The following is a 21,227-nucleotide window of genomic DNA, read 5'->3' as shown; positions in this document are numbered from 1 at the left end:
AGGCAACGTGCCACCACAAAGGAATTAAATTTTGTCACTTTGAAACGACCTACGTGTGGCACTGTCTGCAATCCCTGTCACAATGAACGAGTTGAAGCATGAAAATAGCAGGTCACCCACCCCACTTCAATTTACTGAATGCAGATCACCCTCCAAAACTCAAGGCTCAGTGACTACAGAGAAACAAAGTCAGCACAGAGTGGTTTATTTACACTTCACGTTTTTATGTCTTTTGAAGCACTCCCAGGTTTGTTCTGTGCACCCTTTCCTGCTGAGGCTGGAGGGGACAGAAGGGACAGCACATTTGTCTCGAGCACACATCAAAGCCATCTGCTCCAAGTGCACATGTGGGGTTGTGTGTTGCCACTCGAGCACTTCACCATTTATCAACTCAACAGGCAGATGTTAAACCCTTTTCTCCATTTGCTGAATCTGTGCTGTTTTAGACAACCAGCCAATACCACACACAGCACCCTCCCCAGAGAGGCAGCACCAAAACATGCCATTCCCTAATGCTCTGCTTGGGCACTGCAGCAGGGAAGGAGGCAGAAAGGGAGAAGTTTTCCTAGATAAGCTACTGTAAAACTACACCAGGGCTGATAAGACACTTGGCTATACTCTGCTTTTCAGAAGAATGTGGAGTAGGCTACTCCTCAAACAAAAGGGGAGTATTCAAAACACCTTCAAAACGCACAGGGGGTGTTGGTGAAACTGCACAGATTGAAGTTGGGGGTCCAAACCATCATTTTTGCAGCCACTGACCAGCCCAGAGTCCCTCCTCATTCCTAGGACTCCTGACCAGCTCTGCAAGCCCAGTTGCTCCCCCTAATAAGTAAAAGCAGCTCAAAGTAGACACCAGTTTATACCAACTTAATGACACAGTAGCTCAGGAGTTGCTTTGTAAATCACCAGCTTTTGGTGGTTGTGAACCAACACTTTACAGAACCAACCTATGAACCATTTTCCTCCCAGTCTCACCTTCTCAGTTTTCTAGCCCTTAAGATCTTTCTTCTCTCCATTTTCTTCTGCCCATGTTCAGCAACATTATATTACAAGTGATCTTTCACCCATCTTTGGAATTATCTGTGTTTTTCCTCCTTTAGTCAGTTTGCTGAATTTGCTCCCCCAAACAGACCAGAGCCAGAGCCAGCTCAGAGGCATCACACCAAACTGCCCAGATCTTCCTTTCCAAAATCCAGAATGCTCCTCTGGACACATTAGTGCCTGCACATTGCTGTGACACTTTCTATCACAGCTGCTCTAGAGCTGCCTGCTGGGAATCCTGTGTTGAGGACACATTTCAGCTGCTCTGGAGCCTCAGGAGACATTTCTGTTTATCACTTCCTATGCAGAGTTTCATCTGTTTGATAGGAGACCTTCAGTGGTGCTGTATCAGACTGTCACATGCAGATTTTTGGCAGTTTTGCATTAATATTTGCAGTCAACAATAGTTAAAAAAAAAAAAAGTCCCACTATACTTCTTATTTACTCCAGCAGGGATTCTCTTTTCATTGTCTTAACTGATCACTACAGACTATATGGGGATTCTCCATTGTTTTACAGGTTAGATTTCCATATTCCTCTCAATACAGATTACACTCAAATTATTAAGATATTTTTTGAACACCAGTAAGACCTTCCCTCATGTGTGACTTTTTGGAAAGCAAAACTTCTGACCCCAAAACTCCTGGCATTAATTTCCTAAGAGTAGGATTTCTCCAGGAAGACTACAAAACTATAGATTTAAACATGAAGGCATGAACATGATTTTGTCACTGCAGCTGGATTACATCCCCAAAACTCTTGACACTCCCACAAAAATATCAGTAATTAGAGAAGGATGCAACAGTGTTTGTAACTGAACATTCTGGTGCCAACAGTCTACAATTCATTTATACACATCAGGAACAAAAGCAGCAGATGCCTGGCTACACTCATGTATTTGGGTATGCCAAGCACACAAAATAGCCACAAATTAGAATCCTTAACTAAAAGCCAGACAAAAAAAAAAAAAAAACAACAGTGATAAAGTCCCCTCAAGGGCTTCTATCAATCCACAGCCTGAAAGATTTGTACACTCGGCTCATCAGCAGTGAATGCTTCTGTGAATCAAAGCACCCCTGAGCACCAAGCTGTGCCTGCCTGCCAAAGGAGAGCACACAATAACACCAGGAGAAGCTGCAGATCATTCCACAGCTCCCAGAATCCATAAACTGCATCTGACACAAGTCAGTTTTACATTAAGGCAGCCAAAGACTCTCCAGACAGTTACCTTAACAGACCTGTTAAGCAGCTGCACAAAATTCTCTCAAGAGGGAGGGGGAAAAAAAGCAAATACTTCTTGCCAAAAAGCCATTCAGTGCTTCTGGAAAGCAGTTAGATTTTACAGAGCCCATCAAGGGACAGAAGCTGCTTTCTAGAAATCACACTATGGAATACTGTCCTCAGAGAAAACACTCTGACAGAACAAACCCAAAAGCAATCAGGTTCTTTTTTACTGGTCTGGGATTGCTGTAGGAACTGCAACAAGTCATTGCAAACGGGACTTTGTGGCAATTTCCTCTGTGGAGACTTTCAATAATAAAAAAATATCCTGTACAATAGTTCAACTGGGGCTTGAACCAAGTTGGGCAAACTCGACAGTAGCTCTGGGCTAAAGTATGTTAAGCCCTTTCAAACAGAGCATCCTTACTGAAGGGATTTCTGGGGGTAGAAGGCACAAGCCAGGTAAATCTGTAGGATCTGTCTCCTACAGGATGAAAGGAATCATCTGACCTCTCAGTTCACTAACACAAGTTAATAGCCCACATCTTACATGTGGAAAAAAATCACTCTGGGTTTCTTTAGCCCTACAATTGCACAGTGAACACAGTATTTGTACCATTTCCAGTTCTCATTTATACACATTACCAAGCATCTTCCTGGGCAAAGCTCAGAGCTTACTCACATTCCTTACTCACAACTCAGTGTATTTAAAAACACACACACACACTCTGAACTGTGTTTAACTGAGCTACTTAAATGATTTAAGTCAACAAGATAATACATTAAACAGCAGTCAGAATTAAAACCTGATTTATGTGCTGCACAGGAGCTGAAAAATCAAGTTGCTAACGAGTGTGAAGCAAGGAGCTTTCCTCTCCACATGTGCAGCTGCCAGGCTCATTCCAAAACATAAGTGACTGTAAACCCCTCTGGTGCTGTCTCTGAATCTATGCAAAACTGAAAACAAGGCTGGCCCCGATTCCCAAACCTTTCTAAATTATCCAAGAGAGAAAAAAAATCACCATCTCTGCAGCCAGGACCTGTCAGGGCTCTGGGAGGATGTGGGACCAGTACTGCCTCCCCACCCTGCAAACTGAGAAACACAGTGAGAAAGCAAATCCCATTCTCAGAACTACAACAAAGTGCTTACAACCAGATTTAAGATTCATTTCTCCCAGAATATTTTGTCCCTCAGTGTTACTCCAGAATTTTAGTGTCCAAGTCACCAGCCAGAGGTTACAAGCAGCACCAGCAGAGGGAGGTTCAGCTAAAAGCCACACACTTAACTTCAGCATCCTTGTGTGTTTACTAAACTTCAGTGTGGAATAAGGGATTGGGGAAAGTAACAATATCAACAGCACACTAGTGAGCAAAGCAAGCACAAAAGAACTGGCTGAGAGCACTTGAGCCAAAATACAGGTCACATCTGCCACCAAACAGCTTTGATATCAGTGTGGAGCCAAAGAGAACTTTCTAGGAGAGTCCAACACAGTCACTTCCTAATACAGGTTTACAGGTTGAATACTAGGAGGAAGTTTTTTATAGAAAGGGTGATAAAGTTCTGGAATTGTCTGCCCAGGGAAGTGGTGGAGTCACCATCCCTGGGTGTGTTTAACAAAGCCTGGATGTGGCACTGGCTGCCAGGGTTTAGTTGAGGTGTTGGGGCTGGGTTGGACTCGATGGTCTTTAAGGTCTCTTCCAACCTTGTCATTCTGGGAATTCTGTTGTAAATGTGCCACATCCTCAGCCCCCATGCCCAGAGCAGAGGGCTCTGCCCCATGGTTTATATAATCATGGAATTGTTTAGTTCCATTTCAAACCCCAGGGTGTGAAAGGGCCAGCACAGGGCAATTAAGAGGCAGGAAAATTCAAATCTGCAGCCAGGCGTTCACAGAGCAGCCACATCTGCTTCGCTCCCATCAGATAAAGACCACCACAGTCCATTACTATTCTGAGCTGGTAGCAAAATCCTTCCCTTTACAGCTTTGGAATGGAATAAATTTAGCTTACTCTAGATTGTACTGAAGGATATTCTGCAGCCCAATTCCCAGTGTTCAGAGAAAGTAATTAGAGGATTAGTCGCCTCTATTGCCCTCCCTTCCTGTTATTTTCATTGTGTTCTCAAATTTGAATCTTCTGTCGTTTTTCAGTAAGATTGATACAGACAGAGGAGAGGAAGGGAAATTTATTTCCCTAAAATTTAAATCTATCATGCCAGCTTAAAAATTCAAGCCACTAAGATTAATTTTAAAATTTATGATCCTGGAATTTGGGTTTAGCAGGCACTACTAGATGCATCCACATCAGGAAATTACCACTTATCTTTTCTACAGTTTATTAAAATTTAAAGCAAGCTTTACAGGCAACTTGCTTTCTATTCATATGTAATGTCAGATAAGAGAACAGCTCATCAGAAGCTCTGCACTTCACACAACATGATTTCACCACTGATATGACCTGCTTTGCCCCTCTCCAAAACAGGCTGGCTCAGACAGAAGTGAGGCACAACTCCATCCCATATTAACACTTTTTTTCCCCAGATATACCTTTAGTAATAAGAGCCAAATTATCTGAACACACACACACAGACAAGATTATAATATTTAAAATTACATTTTATTTTTCTATTTTAAAAATAAAGAGGTAGAGCACAAACCTAAAGTTGCATGAGCAAAATTATATGATATGTCATGTCACTATTTCTATGAAAAATACAATTTTCCCAGGGGAAGGTGGGATTTGGGGCTTTATATTGAATGAAACAAGCACTGAGTAACAGTCTTAAATAATGACACAATGCACTTAGCAGGCCCACAGTGTTAATAAGGCACAGTTTTAATTAGGTTTATAGAATATCCAGTGCTTCCTAGGATAAAGCAGCCCACATTCATGTGGAGAACAGGTTTATGAAATTACAGACAGCAAAAAGCACTTCAAGGATCTTTTTTTTTCCCCGCAGCATGCCTGGGTAGAAGTTCTTGACATAAAAATTAATTGTGTTTCCCAGCTTTAACTGATTTAAAGCATGATTTTAATTTGGTGTCTTAAACTACTTGATTTCTTAAACAGTTGTTTAAGCTCGGTTTTAGCAAGGAGGAAGGAAAACCTTTGCTGTGTTGATCTTCTCCTGGCAGAGCTTGGAATCCCAATCTCATGCCAGTGAAGGGCATTTAGCACACAGCGCTATCAGGCTGCCCATAACAAAGATGATAAATGTGCTCAATATTATTGCTTAATTTAAGAAAAAATAATGAATTTACACACATGTTTCTGAGAGATTTTAGAGCAGTATTTGACATGTTTCAAACCACATCACTATCCACAGTTTTACAGATTTACTGAGAGCAGGACTTGGAACAGCCATTACACATTTCACACACAGCTCAAGAGATCACTGCTTACTCACCCATCATTTTTATGCTGGAGATAAGAAGAAAAAAAAAAATCCCTTTTGCAACCCCCTGCCAAAAACCCCATTTTGACTTTCCAGAGAGCTGCCCCACAAATCCCAGAATCATTTAAATCATTTCCACTGTGCCTTTCCTCTGCACCAACCTCCATCTCCAGACTTATCTGCCCTTTACATTCTCTTGACTAAATACTTACTGACAGTTGTTACATTATTTGGAACACATATATATATATATATATATATAAAATTAAAACCATTGAAATCACATGCTTTGGGTGCAATTTTAGTTACATTCCTGTGCACTTCTGGAATATCTGGATGGTATCCAGAGGAAGCCCCAAGACACTGCGGGTGAGTGAATTAAGAAGCAGCTCTGGTGACTCCTTGGAGCAAACACTGCCTACAAATAAATTATCAAATCATCTCCTGCAGGCTGTAGAAAAATCATGAGTAATCTGTTTCTTTTAAATAAACAGCAGTGGCTGTGAAGATCCAATTGCAAGAACTCTGCCACCACTCTAAGAAAGCAATTTAAGAATAGTAACCGTGGGAATCTGCACTGAAATCAATTGATTCTTTCACAAGGTATGAACTGTAAAGCTACAAAACCCAGCAGGATGCCTAATTAAAGACAACAGATGAAAAAGGCAATCCAGATCAAATGCCAGATTAAAAAAAAAATAATTAAGAGCTTATATATTTTTAGAGCAAATATAATAAATGGAAATCCAGAAAGATAATCTCTTCAAAGTCAATATAAATGAAGAGTATATTTAAATTCATATTTAATGTAATTATAACTGAAAAAACTTACCCATTTTTCTAACAACCACCCAGCAAGCTGGTATAGATTCACTGATCCTTAAAAACAAGAACTTAATAGCACAGCAATGCTGAAGAAACGCAGACCACAGAGTGCAGTGCCAACACAAAAATTCTTTTTACGTACAAATCGTACACCAAGAGTTGGCTTTACTTAAAGAATTCCTTTCAGAAAACTGCAGCAGAACCTCTCTTGGGTTCTATAAACATTGAGGGAAAGGTTGGAGTGTCTCAATAGCTGAATGCACTCCCCACTTGCAGCATGACTTCCAGCTACCTCTGTCCCAGTGTATCTTATCCTATCAAAACATTCATTTTTGCATTGACCTTCCAGTGTTTTATTAAATCTCTGGAATAATGACATGTATTCGTTAACAAGCAAGATAATATGCAGAAAATATTTCACACCTAAAAGGTGTTTTATTCAGCTACATTAACCCATCCTGCTCTCTCAACCTCTACTATTATTATTATTAATACAGCTATTACATGTAATAGGTAATTCAGAACAGCTTTTATCACAGTATCTCACTTTGACCTTTTTGTTTCTGTATGTGGCAACTGATGTAAAATTATTTCCACTCAGCAAATCTGCCCTCTGACTGTTAAGTCAGATCAGGGAGTGTGGATAACAGGGATTTTAAATGATGGCACAGAAGCCATAAATCAAAATTTGTGGTTGATTATAAACTACACTTTAGACTTTATACAGTATCATTCCAAATTTACAATTCCCCAGACGAAATAGAAACTCAGAGTTTGAGGTCTTTTGGTATTGGATTTTGTTGTTGAGCCTCTGTAGGAGTAGCAAATAATCCCTTAAATCTCACATCTGCTTTGCCTAATGAAGCACCAGGAACAAAAGGCCCCAAGAGCTGCGAGGGTTTCCCTGCATCCATCAAGGCTCAGGGCTCTCACCCCCTTCCCTGATGTCTCTGCAGACAGAGCTGGAGCTACAAATCCCATATGGGCTCTAAAGATGGGCTCTTCCTTTAATCTTCCCACACTAATGCTTCCCAGTTTTTTTTTTTCCCTGCATTATGTACACAGACTTTCCTCTCACTACAAGCATCATCATTTTCTACGCCTTAAAAAAAAAAAAAAAGGTCCATTTTAGCACTTACTCACAAACAGCCCTAATTTATTTTTACAACAGCCATTACCCTCCCATTCCACACACTGCACACAGTGCCTACTACAACACACAGGAACATTTTCCATCATTTTCAAAACCCTGCAGTTACTGGGACACAACTCATTCCACCCTCCACCCAGATCCTAGAGACAAGAGTGAACACCTGCTTCAGAATAACCAAATAGTTTTGCACACTTAATATTTTCTCCAAAAGAGCAGAAAGAAATTATAATTTAGATTTTTAAACAGAATTACCTAATCAGGTTAATTTTTCCCCATACCAGCTATTTTCCAAAGTCATCCTGTTGTCCCCCACATTGGTTTAAGTGCATCACATTTGGCTAAAACATGTCCATCTGCTTCATGCTTATTTGATTTCATCAATGAAGTGTAAAATACACTAAATTAAAAGCAAACCAGATTCCTTCAAAGAAATCAGTTTTCATACAGCAGCATGTGGAAATTCCTAGGCAGTTGCTGGAGTTCAGAATCAAATTGGTGAGGCACTTTGTGCCAGGTTTCTCGGGCAGTTGTGGGGAGTAACTTGTGCAACAGCTCATTTCAGCTGCCAGTTTTCATTTGCTGTTATACCAGGCAGAGTCTCTCCATTCCCTCCTTCAAATCAGTTTTGCTACTCCTGTTTGAATCCTCTCCAGCATTTCAGAATCCTTCTGAACACTTGACAGCAGATCTGTACTGGATAAGGCAGCCTCGTCAACACAGATTGTTCAATTCCACAACTCCCTGCTCATCCCAGTCCAGAAATTCATTTTTACAGAATTACATTTTTACCAATTGGAGACAACTCTCATTTCCAAGGCACAGTCTCTGTGGCAATACCTATAGGCCCTACTGAAATCCTCCAAGTATTTCACTTTGCTATTATTTTAGTTAGAGTTAATGATAACCAATGTGGTTTTCTTTAAAAGCCCATTTTTAAATGGGCAAACAACTCCATGAAGCTGTTCAGTTTTATTTACCCTTCTTTCACATGAACTGCTACCAGTTTTATCAAATGAAATTTATGGGGTTTGTTATTTTGTGTTTTCTTTGTTGTTTTTCAAAGGTTTTTGTTCATGTGATGCATTTAATGCTAGAAAATTGCTTACTACTACAGAATCCCATTAATAACCAGCTCAGGAATTTCAATTTCACAAATAATTTACCAGGACTTAAATTAATTAATAGCCAGCTGATAACAGTGAAGATAATATCACCTGAAGCTCCTTTCCATTTCTTTTTTTGACTTTTCATACCAGTGTGCAGTGATGCCATATTCCCATCCTGCACAGGGATCTGGACCCTCGTTATCCCTTTCCAGCTCTTAGAGGACCATTAAAGCTGTTCAGGAATTCCCCACTGTTCTCACTCCAGCAATCAATTACCAAGCCAGCAGGTGCTCTCTCCCTCTCTCTTTAGCCACTTAGGATCCTTGGGAACACACTCATTTAGAAAATTGTATTTCTAGGAAGTCCTCAATAAACCAGGACTCACCTTATAACCCTACAGTGAACAGACACCTGCTGTTTTCCCCAAATACAGGGAGAAAATGCGTGCAGAGGGATGAAAAGGCAGCAGGGAGGTGCTGTGCAAGCTTTGGGAAAGGCACAGCCAGGCTCCCTCCTGCTCCCAGCAAACTCAGAGAATGCCTCGTTACAGAAAAGGGATCCCATCTAACCCAAAGGGATGAGGAACTGATCCCTCCTTCATGAACATGAGGATAAATAGTTTAGAATTCCTCTTTACTGCGTCCTCATACACTTTCTCAAAGTATCTTTTATTATAAATATTAATAGACACCAATAGATATATAATAAATATATTTATTATATATCTCATTTACACTCAGCAAGTCACAGAAATGTCAGATTCCTCACATTATTACATAGGCAAGCAAGGAATTTTTGGGACTAGAGCCTGCTAAGTGAGTTTCTCCCATTTACTGCTTACCACAGACTGTTCACCTGGGTACTCTACCTTGTCTTCAATTCCAGTGACAAATCCCACCTGCAGAAGGTTGGGGTCATCCATCATATAATCTGTCTTCCACTGAAATGCAACAAAAATAATGCATAACACCAGAGCATTTAATTCTCAATGGTTTTGATAGATTTTTTCCCCCTCTCCTTGCTGAGAGCATCTGAGAAAGTCAGGATTTGCATCCTGCCAAATATTGACATACTCTCTTTTAAGTAAAATATTTTGAATAGACCTCTCTAGATTACCACAATTTCTAAAAATAAATATTGAACAATAGCTAAAGCTCACTTTCCAGGCAGAGAGCTCTGTGAATTGCAGGTAACTACTTAAATACATTCTTTTCAAAATATTATAGACATTCCCTTAACAAGGAGTTATAAGTACATGAATAAACTATTCAGTTCCCCTGACTTGCACTCAATACCTAAATGCTGGCAAAGATATCACTACAAAAAAAGAACTATGTCCTACTAAAATACATAAGCAAAAAAAAAAAGGCATTTATTTGTTAAAAAAATATTTAAAGGGTCTTGAAAAAACAGGTGTGAAACAGAATTTTCTGCAGTGGAAAGTATAGATGTAAGACAGGTTTTGTGTCTGTAACCAAATGTATCCTTATTACAGCTTTGTGCTGCCACTCAAGTCTTAGCTTTGATAGCTAAAATTGCCAAATTAAAGGAGGTTTAAGTGTTATGAAAAGACAAAGCACTACCTGAAGAAGGAAATGTTACTATGAAGTGTAACTAACAGTCTGGAGGGTCTGAAGCATTAAATACTTGCCCTCAGGGTTGGATCAGCAAATCTAAAACTTCAGGAAAGCCTGCTTAAACCCACACTAGTCCATTATGAAACTGTTGTTAGAGGCTTTAAGAGAGCATTACGTGCCTGTCAAATTGTGTTCAGCAATATTAGAAATAGAGCAGTTTAAAGCCATTTTGGGGCTGACGTGTCCCTGTCTTTGGCTGATAGCAGTGGAGGAGCAGATGCAGCAGAACTGTGGATACTTTTGCCACATCACTGCTGTCTTAGGCTGGAAATGGGGGTGTATTCTATTCCTATCTGTGCAGCAGGTATCCTCTGTTCACTGGGCAGTTCTTCTTTATCTCTCCCACAACCAATCCTCCCTCCAGGAGATCTCTTCTGTTCATGGGCCATTAATTATTAATTATTAATTATTAATTCTCTTCTGTTCATGGCCACTGAGTGTCCCTGCATGGCTGAGAAAATTCCATCATCCCATGGGGAGATGCTCCACCCAGGGGAGGAGCCAAGCATTCCTACCTGGATACAATCTGACCTTGGGAACACCACAGCAGCCTTTGCCCACTGCATTCCCAGAGGAGCAGCTTTCTTCCCCACTGCATTCCCAGAGGAGCAGCTTTCTGCCCCACTGCATTCCCAGAGGAGCAGCTTTCTGCCCCACTGCATTCCCAGAGGAGCAGCTTTCTGCCCCACTGCATTCCCAGAGGGAGCCCAGGCCCATCTCCAGCAGCCCTGGAGCTCCAGAGGAAAATTCCAGCCTTGTCCAGGATCCTGCTCCAGCAGAAGCACAGCTGGCACTGCAGGAGGGTTGAGCCACCATGGAATGGCACTGCTGCCACCTCCCTGACCCACAGGGGGTCAGCTCCTATTCTGACTCTGGCAGTGTTGTTTTGTATTACTGCATTTTTAATTTTATTTTATTTAAATTTTCTTCCCTAATAAAGAACTGTTATTCCTATTCCCATACCTTTGCCTGAGAGCCCCTTAATTTCAAAATGATAACAATTCAGAGGGAGGGGGTTTCCATTGTCCATTTCAGGGGAGGCTCCTGCCTTCCTTAGCAGACACCTGGCTGTTCAAACCAAGACCAAACAAGTATCCAATAATACAAGCTCTGTCTGAACCCGCACTGATTCTCCTGTTACTACAACAACAGCCAAAAAAAAAAAAAAAAAAAACCAAAAACAAACCCCCAGTTAAATGTTCCATCAGCAGGGATGAAATACTACACACACAGAGAAAATAATAATTTGTTGTGTCTCTTGAATCCTGAACCTCACCTTGCCGGGACACAGCAGCGGGGAGAGAGGAGCTGCTGTAATGAAGCCCCTCGGGAATACAAAAATAGAGATAATTGCAGCTTTGTCTCACTGCACATCAACCTGACTAACTTCTGTTAGGAAGTTCAAACACTATTTCACAAATTAATTCAAGATTTTTAGTTTGAGTGAAAAACAAACAAAAAAAAAAACCCACACGGCACTTATGGGGAATGCATTCAGAAAAGAACAATGAGTTGTAAGAACAAAAGGCAGACATTCTTCCTGCAGGAAAAAAAAAGCTGAGTTGTTACTATGAGGCTTCTCCAGTGCAAACACTCCGGGAGAAATGAGCTGAAATTCTGTCCTGACCTGGAAAAATTCATTTATTTGTGACACCAGAGATGACACATCAGTGTTGTGCCACCAGACACACAGAAACATGAGTGACATTTCCTGCTCAGACTGGCTTCCAAGGAAAATAATAATAGTTTTGAGGAAATGAGAGCTATGAAAGAACAGCATGTATCCTACATTTTTCCCTTCAGTAGCAAAAGGCCCCAGTACCAAGGAAAACACCAAGACAGAGGAAGAGTTTGAAGTGTAACGTGTAATTTTTGGTGTTTGTCTCTGTGCATCTCACTTAGCAAAGCAGGAAAAGCACTGATATTCAGTAAAGCTGAAAGAGGTGATCTAGTGTAACTAATATTCTAATTACAGAATCATGTCTCTTAGGCCAGGATTCCCCTTCACAGGGGAAGGGGAACAAACCTCAATGCAACAAAATCCCACCATTTCCTGCTTTCCAAAGTTAAGACCTGTTTATTCATGAGAATTCAATCCCAGGACTCAGTAAAGATTTTAAGGTTTAAGCCAGAACCATCAGGGCTCTGAACTGCTTTCATGAACACAGGCACGCAAAACAAATGATGAAGAGATGAATTTGTAGCTTTGTATTTTTAGATTATTAAAAACCTTTTTTGGATCTAATGTTATGTGGACTATAACATAATATTATATGGAATATCCTTGCAATACATCCCCACCATTCTGTTGTTGCACTGCTGCAATTTGTGTTCAGAGACCAGCAAAGAACTCGCTATGGCAAAAACAAGGTTCTCATTTTGCCAGCTCAAGAGAAAAGAAATAAAAAATCAAAATATTACCAACATGGAGTGACAGAACACCACAGTGCAAGTGTTGTTACAAATGAAAACTGGGACACATCAAATCTCACAATTCCTGAGCACACCAGCCTATTTTTACTTTATGTGTATTCCAGCAGGAGCAAGGCTCTACACCAGTAGTGAGTGCTAAGCACAGTGTATACATGTTTTATATATTAAATGCAAAATGAGAAGGAAAATTCTCTTTTAAAACCCCATGAGTACAGTTTTAACATTTTTCTTTCCAAAAAGAAAATGTTCAGCAATTTTTTCCTAAAAAGCTCAAAGGCATCTCACTGATAGACCAACTAGAAAAAGCAAAAACCTAAAAAAAAACCCTAAAAATCTAAACTCCTGGTGTCCCTCACTTCCCAGGGACAAAGGAGCAGCACAGGACAGTTCAGTGGCAGGAGATAGGAGAGGGGAGGCTTGATGGGAAGGAAAATAACAGCAGGATTTTAACCCAGGCTTACAAACCAAGCCATGAAATCCATTTCTTCTTTACACTCTGTATAACATCTGCATTTATAAGATGCACAGGAGGTGATGCATAAGGGGAAGACAACAAAGCACAAGGTTCTGTATCAGTTTATTTCCACATAAAATATCATCCTCTCATAAAAAGTTCATACTACACACCCTTCCACAACTCTATCACAGCCAGATTCTGTCAATTATCAGAGTTCAATTCAACCCCTTCAGCCCCAATTTTTGATGCTTTAAAATCCTGGTAAAGTTGGAATTAAGTCCCAGCCCAACAATTTTGCAGCAAGAACACCACATCAGAGAGCAAGTCTCAGTGTTTACACAGACAACCATCCCATCTGCCACTTGACAGGGAGACACAACCTGCCTCAGACAGGTATTAATCTCGGTTTCTGCCAAAAGCACTTTATTAGAACCACAACCCCTATTTTCAAGGCAAGGTGTTTTCCCCCACTGTAGAGCAAAACATTCTCTTGGGATAAGAAACTATTAATAGAGAACTAGTACAGCAAGGCACAATCAGAAATTAGATTAATACAGTACTGATGATGCCAAAACATACAGCACATTCTTGGCCTTTCCACTTTGCATGCAATTTCTTGCTGTTGACAAAGTTATCTCAGTGAATTCCAAAGGTGAATCTTATTTCACTTCAAGTCTCCATGAGCCTGAATGAAAAAGCATTCAATCATCATCATCCTGGCTATAGTTAACAGGCACTAAATAAATAGATTTACAAGTAGTGAATGTTTCATGAGAAAGAATTGTAATTGTAAATTACATTCTCCCTCCCAATAGTTTGTAAGTCTTCTTTAACACTGCTCATCTATTTCAGTAAGAAGAGGAACATGGTATCTAGATCCATGCATAAACAAACAAAAAGAAAGAATAACAAAATAAAGTGCATAAACAGCAAACCATCATGGCAAATAAATGTACAAGCTTTCACCAGTCTGAAGACAGTACAGTCTGGAGTACATAATATTTGAATAAGGAGGATCTGTTTTAAAGAAAATCTACTTTTTATCTTCACTATTCTTCAAATACACATTGATACACAACAGGAAAAAAATAAGTGATAAAGAAGAGACATCATGTACCTGTAACAAGTGTCCTAAGTGCTCTCTCCTTCCTGTTAATCAAGCCTGAGAAACACAAGACTGAGATAATCCTGGAACACTGGACAGGCTGATTAGATACACAGATTATATCTGAGATTTATGAATTTCTACTGGTGCTAACAACACATTTCACAAGTAAGCAAGTGAAAGCTGGGAAAGTACTGCTAAAAAACAGCCTATGCATCATTTATGCACAATTAACAAATGATTCTGGAGATGACATTTCCTTGAAGACAACTGCCTTGACTTCAAAACAAAGAGTACCCAAATCCTGGCAGGAGTTCAGAAAATGACCCTGCAGACACTCAAGGTTTTGGCAGAAAAATGACTGAAGGACAATGGATTACATGAAGCTCCCAAGCTGTCAAACATCCCATGTACACAAACTGGCTACAGTTCCTTCTGGAGTGACCTTCAGCCAGGCTTGTATCAGCAACCAAGATACCAAAATTGGTGTGGCCTTCTGGACACAGCTGAGTCACTGGAGCCTTGACCAAATCCATGCGCTCTAAAGCGGCACGTGCTGCTCAGCTGAGCCACCCCTGAGCCTCCAGTGACCCTGCAGAGCCCAAACCTGCCCAGCCAAACCTTCAGCATCCTCCAAAACGTTCCAACACAGGCTCCAGCCCCAGCCTCCATGACCCTGACACTGCTTTCTCCACTGGGCTGCCACAGGGAAGGATGGTCTCCACTGCTGGACCTTGAGCATTGTCGTGGGCTTTTACCTAAAGCAAAATGCCTTATTCGGAACAAAACTAGGCAGGACTGTTTCCTTGAGCTGGGAGCAAGACTCTTTGGGTATCAGAAATCATCCAATTCACATTATTGCTCCACCACCAATGCTGCAGCCATACATTACCTGGTAAACACTGGAACAGAATGGGTTGCAGCTCCATGGAAACTCTAACATCCACTTGTTGAGGCAGCTCTCACCTCTCAGCCTTTGCATAGCCCCAATCCAACCTGAGGCAGAAGGATCAGCTGTTAAATTTCAAAATCTTCTCCTTTTCACAGATGTGTTTGAAGCCATCAAAGCCTTTGACTGAGGAAGGTGCCTCCACACTCCTGTTTCAAAGTGATTTAGTGTTTTTAAGGCTAAATGAGGTAACTCACTGCCACCAAGTAAAAACCAATTACTACTTCAGCCTGGAAAAACCTCAGTGCATTCACAGTGCCACACTGTGTGATGGTGTTCTCCCTTGTCATGCTGTATTTGGAATGCACACATAGATACTTATTTAGCATTATGGCTCCATTTTAATCAGAGGATTTCTACACAAAATTTCTCAGCAGTCAGAGAAAAATCAGAGCCCTACCTCTAAATTTAGCAAGTACATCTTCATCTGGAGATGAAAAAAAGGTTCATCAGAAAGAGCTTTGTTTTTTATATGCATCACATAATGGCACAGGGATACTTTCAACCCCAGCAGTATTTGCTACTACAGTGCAAAGATATCAAGAGACAACATTAAATAACCAAGGTATTTTTAACCAAGGAAATGAGAGTTAGAGTGTTTCCAGTAACAGGCAAGATCGTAACACAGGAATATTTTAAGACATTCAGCATGGGCTGTCTCTCCAACAAAATTGCAAACATTTTGTTTTGACTTCTGCAGTTTATTTATTATACTCAAGTAGCAACAGAGTCAATTTTTGTGACAGAACACCAAACAAAGATTTGAGAAAGCTTTGAGGAGGGGGGATGAGTTAGGGAGAACACTTAATGTGCTTTTACAAGTTTCGCAATCCAGCTTTCCAAGGCCAGCTTTTCTTTGGGAACAATCTGGGAGCAGCTTCCCATGCTGAAGCAAGGTCAGCTTTGTCCCTCCCTGCCTCCCACCTGGACCACCAAGGCACTGCCTCAGTCCTGACCTTCAGCAGTGGAAGATTCTTTGGTGGGCTGAAGAAGAGACAGAGGTGTGGAAAACCAAATGCTAAAGTAGAGATAACACGGAGAAGAAACTTCTGCATGTTTTACACTGTAGCCTATTGTCCAAAGTTTTTCATGGTAAATGCCATTATAGGAAGGCTACAAGTCAAAAGCAATCCACAAAGCCTCCCCAAAATTTCTTTCAGGCCCCCTTCCAACTTTTGTGCATTTGCTCTCACTGTCCTATTCAACATTCCCTCTAAACCTTTGTAGAAAATTCAAAACTAGTTAGGCTTCTATATTTAAAATCCATTGCCTCAAAGGTACAAACTACAGAAATCAGCCCATAAGTACTGAAGGGGTCCTTGATCATTCACACAATTTTATTTGCATTTATGCAGTACAGAAGTTGTTCTGCTTTAGTAATACTCACAAACTCTCTAAAAACCTCAAGCACAAAAAAGCACCTCTCCCTCACCTTCTCTGAACCATATGATCTCTTTAATGACCTCTTCTGGAATCCTGGACTCATGCAGCTGAAATAAAGCTGAATGAAACAGCAAGAGCACAGTTCTGTTAGGAAGAGCACTGCCTGGGGAAGGGAACAGAAGCTCTGATCCTCAGAGGCTCTAACTCACTACCCAAAGAACAGCTTCCACTGAATTTCCCAAAGAGCTGGAGAACAAGCAAGCTGCTACAGGTTCAGAAATTCAGAAATGGTCATCTAGGGTGTAAATGTGTATGCCCTGGTCCCACAAAGCCCTGATTTTCAGAGGTCATCTGATACTACAAAACCAAGCATCTCCTCTGTTAAACTTCTCCAGGATTTGAGGTTAGCAATAAAACCCAGAAATTTGCATTGCTGTAGCATGAGTATAAAATGTGGTTTATCTCACCAGGGAAGTTCCATATTCTTTTCAGATTCCCTGGCTCAAGAACACCCCTGACCAATGCTGAACAGAATTGTTTTAGACACAAGGGTCATCCAAGCTGCAAACTGGGAGTGCTTTGTCATCTAAGCCTTCAATCATTTGTGAAGTCTGGGAGGAGAAACAGATTTGTGCAGTGACAGACCCTAGAACAAGAGTTTCTTTGGCCACATGAGCTTCATGAAAGAAAACAACATACATAGAAATCAAATCTGTACTTGCATCCTCTTTTCTTATCCTGGGTTAGGGCAAAAGAGGAGGAAGAGCATCTCTCAGTATCTTCAACTTACAAAACAGAGAAGGTTGCCAGGAAAATCTCTGGGACCACAAAAGTGGTAGTTGTTGTCAACATCCCAGGCTGAGAGTGCAACAATTGAGGATGACCCCAGTTTGAGAGAGATCACTGTTCACACACTGGCCTTGTTCTCAGGCCACAGTCCCCAGAGTGAGAGTCCCAGGAAATGTGCAATCCTGAGCTCAGTGCACCAAGTCCAGAGTTTTTCAGGTGGCCAGGGAGTGATACCCCTCCCTGGTACCAAAAAGCAGAGAAGAAAGCATCCACCATTCCCTGGCTGTGGGGAACTCGGTGGAAGGGAGATCCCTCAGAGCTGGGGGAAAACTGAACAGAGCAAGCTGAGAGTGCTGGGCTGTTAATGAACTTCCTCAAGTCAAAGCGATAGGAATCTGCTGCTACTGAAATTAGAAGCCCAAAGTATAGATTACCACAAGCATTATCTCACAGCAGGCATCTGCAGAGTCCAGAACTTCTTGAAGAACTGGCAGAATCACTGTGGACAAGAGACATGCAGAATTTCAAGGCAAGTCTGCACAGAACACACTCAGTCTGACAAAGAGGTCACCCAAGTACAAGCTCTGATGTAGGTCCAGTGGCTGGACTCGTTTGTTTTCATGAAGGACACCTCAGGGATGATAAAAAAAAAAAAAAAAAAAAAAAAGATAATGATCTTGTAGAAGCAAAGCCACAGTGCTAAGGAATTCTGGATTGCTTTATGACTGCCAGAGAATTTCTGTACGCAGAGCTGAAGAGCTTGGAGCATCCAGCCAATGAAGCATCACCATAAGCACTTTGCTGGGGATACATCCCTTCAAAAGAGATTGTCAGGATAAAGTACTCCCTGCTTTCTCCTAAAATATTTGTGAGGTCTTTGGTGTTGAATAGGAACAAACCAGCAGGATCTCAAAACAAAGTAAATCTGCATCCAAAAGAAAGCATAAACATGTCTCAAACAAGAGACCTACAAAGTGGAAAGAGGAATCTTTCAATGTCACAAGAGAATCACCCCTCTTAGTTCTTCTCTTGGCAAACAGATAACATTACTCATTTTACAGATGGAGTCATAAGAGACTCTCAAAAAGAGAAATATTTAGATTTTGTTCTTTCCATCAACAAAATCTCTAAGCACTTCGGAAAACAAGTATTTTCTAATTTGTAAAACAGGAGTAGCAGCTGTTTGTTTCTTTGAAAAGTTACTGCTGGCCCATGATGCTTCAATTGCTTTTTGTGTTTTCAAAATAATTGCCCCTCTCAACAAAGCCTTGGAGCAGAGAAGTCTCATCTCCTCTTTGATGAAGTTCCAACTCCCCTGTTGCAGGAGAACAATTCCATACTCTGAGTACACACTACCTGACTTTTCCAAAACACAATGTTACATCCATTTAAGACAATTTAGTTTGAGATATCAGAAAAGCATATCCATCATCAGCTGCCATGTTCCCCTTGTCATGGCATTTTCTTTTGAGCATGAAACAACCCATAGAGAGAAGAGGAATTCCTGTATTACAGATGCTGACAGTCCCAGGCTCCAACAGTTGTATACAAGGCCCTGCAGTCATCAAGCTGTTCCCAGCTGTGCTCCAGCACAGCCCACCCAAACCCCTGAACACCACAGCAGATCCCCACCACTTCAATACTCTAAAGAGAATCTCCCTCAGTACTGCCAGCTTGCAGGGTGAGTTATCCCCAACAAGTTCCAAAGGCAGTACCAACACACAGGTAGAAATATTATGCTCAGGCCATCCAGCTTCAATTGATCCAAAACCAGACTAGGGAGTTTTCCTGCCCTTTAGGAAGCTCAAAGCAGCCCAGCTCTCAGGAGACATGCACTTCTAAGACCAGGTCCATTCCAGGCAATTGAGAGTCCAAACAGAATAAATATGAACCAGGACAGAGCTTTACCACTACAGCAGGTGGTCCAAAATTTCCACTCTAAATTCTGGGGAACGGTGGGGAAGCATGCAGGAACCAGTCAAACTGGAACAAGACAGTTTTAAACAAGCCATGCTACATTAAACTCAAGCTGTGAAATTTTCATCTTCCAGTGAAATAAGTGGCTCTGCTGTCTCCAGCACAAATCCTACTCGTTGTTTTCCCGTGGTACAAAGAAATCCAGGACATTCCATGATGGGCAGCAGGATTTGCAGTGTCTGACCTTACACTACAGCATTTAAACCTCAGCTGAGATGCAGCTTCTCCTTTCTCTGGTTCAGCATTCTCACAAGCCCAAACCTCCCAGGTTATTTCTGACATGGTCAAGGAACTGCAAAGTGACAGATCCTGCACAGCAGTGCTTCCACAGCCTGGCTCCCGGCGGGAAGCCAAGGGGAAGCGTATGGGGAAATAAAATGTTCCCCAGTTTCTTGACACCAGCCCTGGTGATCACTGCATCTTCCTCTGCTTTCAAAGGGCACCACGTTCAAGTAGAATCTGCTCTAAAATATTGATTTAGAGCAGATGTAGTTTAAAGAGAGTTTACAAGGAAAGCATTTTTTGATCTTTTTTTTATCCTCTGAAGGGAGAGCACGAAAACAAAAAGCAACGTTAAGTCATAAAAAAATAATTGCTGTAGACCTCAGCAATTTTTAATTCGCCTTCCTTCACTAAACATCTGGGTTTTGTTAGAAAACACTATAAAATGATTTTCCAAAACCTTTGACATGCATTCTGCTCCACAGGACCCAAAAGCTCAGGAGGGAGGGTTTTAAACTGAGTAAGGATTGTTATTTATTCAGCCCTACCAGTGAAATTGGTGCAACCATCTTCTCCTGCCTAACCATTCCCTGCTATTTGCAAGGACACTGGGGTAGGGAGTTAGCACTTTAAGATGATGCTCATTTAATAGAAGAAAAGGACATTACACCAAGGAAACTATTATTCAAGCAGACTCAGTCTGATGAGCCAAGAAAAAGCTGCTTCTGCACAAGCCAGGGCTCTTGAGACACCTATGCGATTAAGTTACTTCAGAACAAATTAGTGCTCCATGAACTGATTAGACCATAAATAAGCCCAACAGGAAAGAGAGAAGCCACTGACAGACACAGCATCCTCCTGACAGCAGCTGAGCTCTACAGCTCTCATTCAGAATGAACACCAAAAAGCTGTCAGTGCCAAAAGGATTTGTGGCCTTTTTACTCCCAATTCAAAGTGCGTCAAAGCAGATGCAGCAGCTACAGCAGATAACTAATCACAAGAATCCTATACTTTCATTTTCTCTCGTCACTCAAAGCACAAATTGCAGCTCTCTCCCCGACCTAATAATTATTCGTATGGCTGTGTTTTGTTCTTCTCCAGCAGCAGCAGGAAACTTGATTAGAGCTGCAGGGACCCAGCCAGTGACTATCCAAGCTGCTGTTGTGATAGCACGAAGCAGAAGCCAACTCAGCAGGTAAGTGGACTTGGAAGTCAAGAGAGATCTTCATCAGTCAGCTTGAAATAGTAATTTCATAAGGGAGAAAATAGGTTGCCTTTATCTACCACAGGTTACCAAAGGAAAACTTTGATCCTAAGACAGACAGACATAATAAATACCAAGACACACCGCCATAAAAAGGTATTAAATGTGGGGTTTTTCAAGTCTTCAGCAATTCAAAAGGCATTTGGAATCTTTTCTGGAGTCACTATTACACATGCAATCACTTAAGAAAGCCCAACAGTCCCTGTTAAAAAGGAGTACTTCCAATGCTCAGCAGTTATATTCTCTTGCCCACTGACTCAATACTTTG

General features: G+C 41.2%; 1 protein-coding gene across 2 annotated transcripts in view; it reads right to left on the bottom strand.

Moving 5' to 3' along the window:
• Positions 1-21,227, bottom strand: part of PELI2 (pellino E3 ubiquitin protein ligase family member 2) — a 66,082-nt gene that overhangs the window by 16,079 nt on the left and 28,776 nt on the right. The window contains exon 3 of one of the 2 annotated variants that reach the window (XM_053980674.1): positions 9,612-9,683. The exons of the other annotated variant lie outside the window; for it this stretch is intronic. Within the exon in view, the coding sequence (XP_053836649.1) occupies positions 9,612-9,683 (72 nt within the window). The remainder of the gene's footprint in view (positions 1-9,611; positions 9,684-21,227) is intronic. 2 annotated transcript variants of the gene reach the window in all.

Source organism: Vidua macroura, chromosome 6 (genome assembly GCF_024509145.1).
Source record: "Vidua macroura isolate BioBank_ID:100142 chromosome 6, ASM2450914v1, whole genome shotgun sequence".
In the NCBI taxonomy this organism is placed as follows: Eukaryota; Metazoa; Chordata; class Aves; order Passeriformes; family Viduidae; genus Vidua; species Vidua macroura.
The sequence above is the reverse complement of the archived record's forward strand: the minus strand, read 5'-3'. Positions and strand labels throughout refer to the sequence as shown.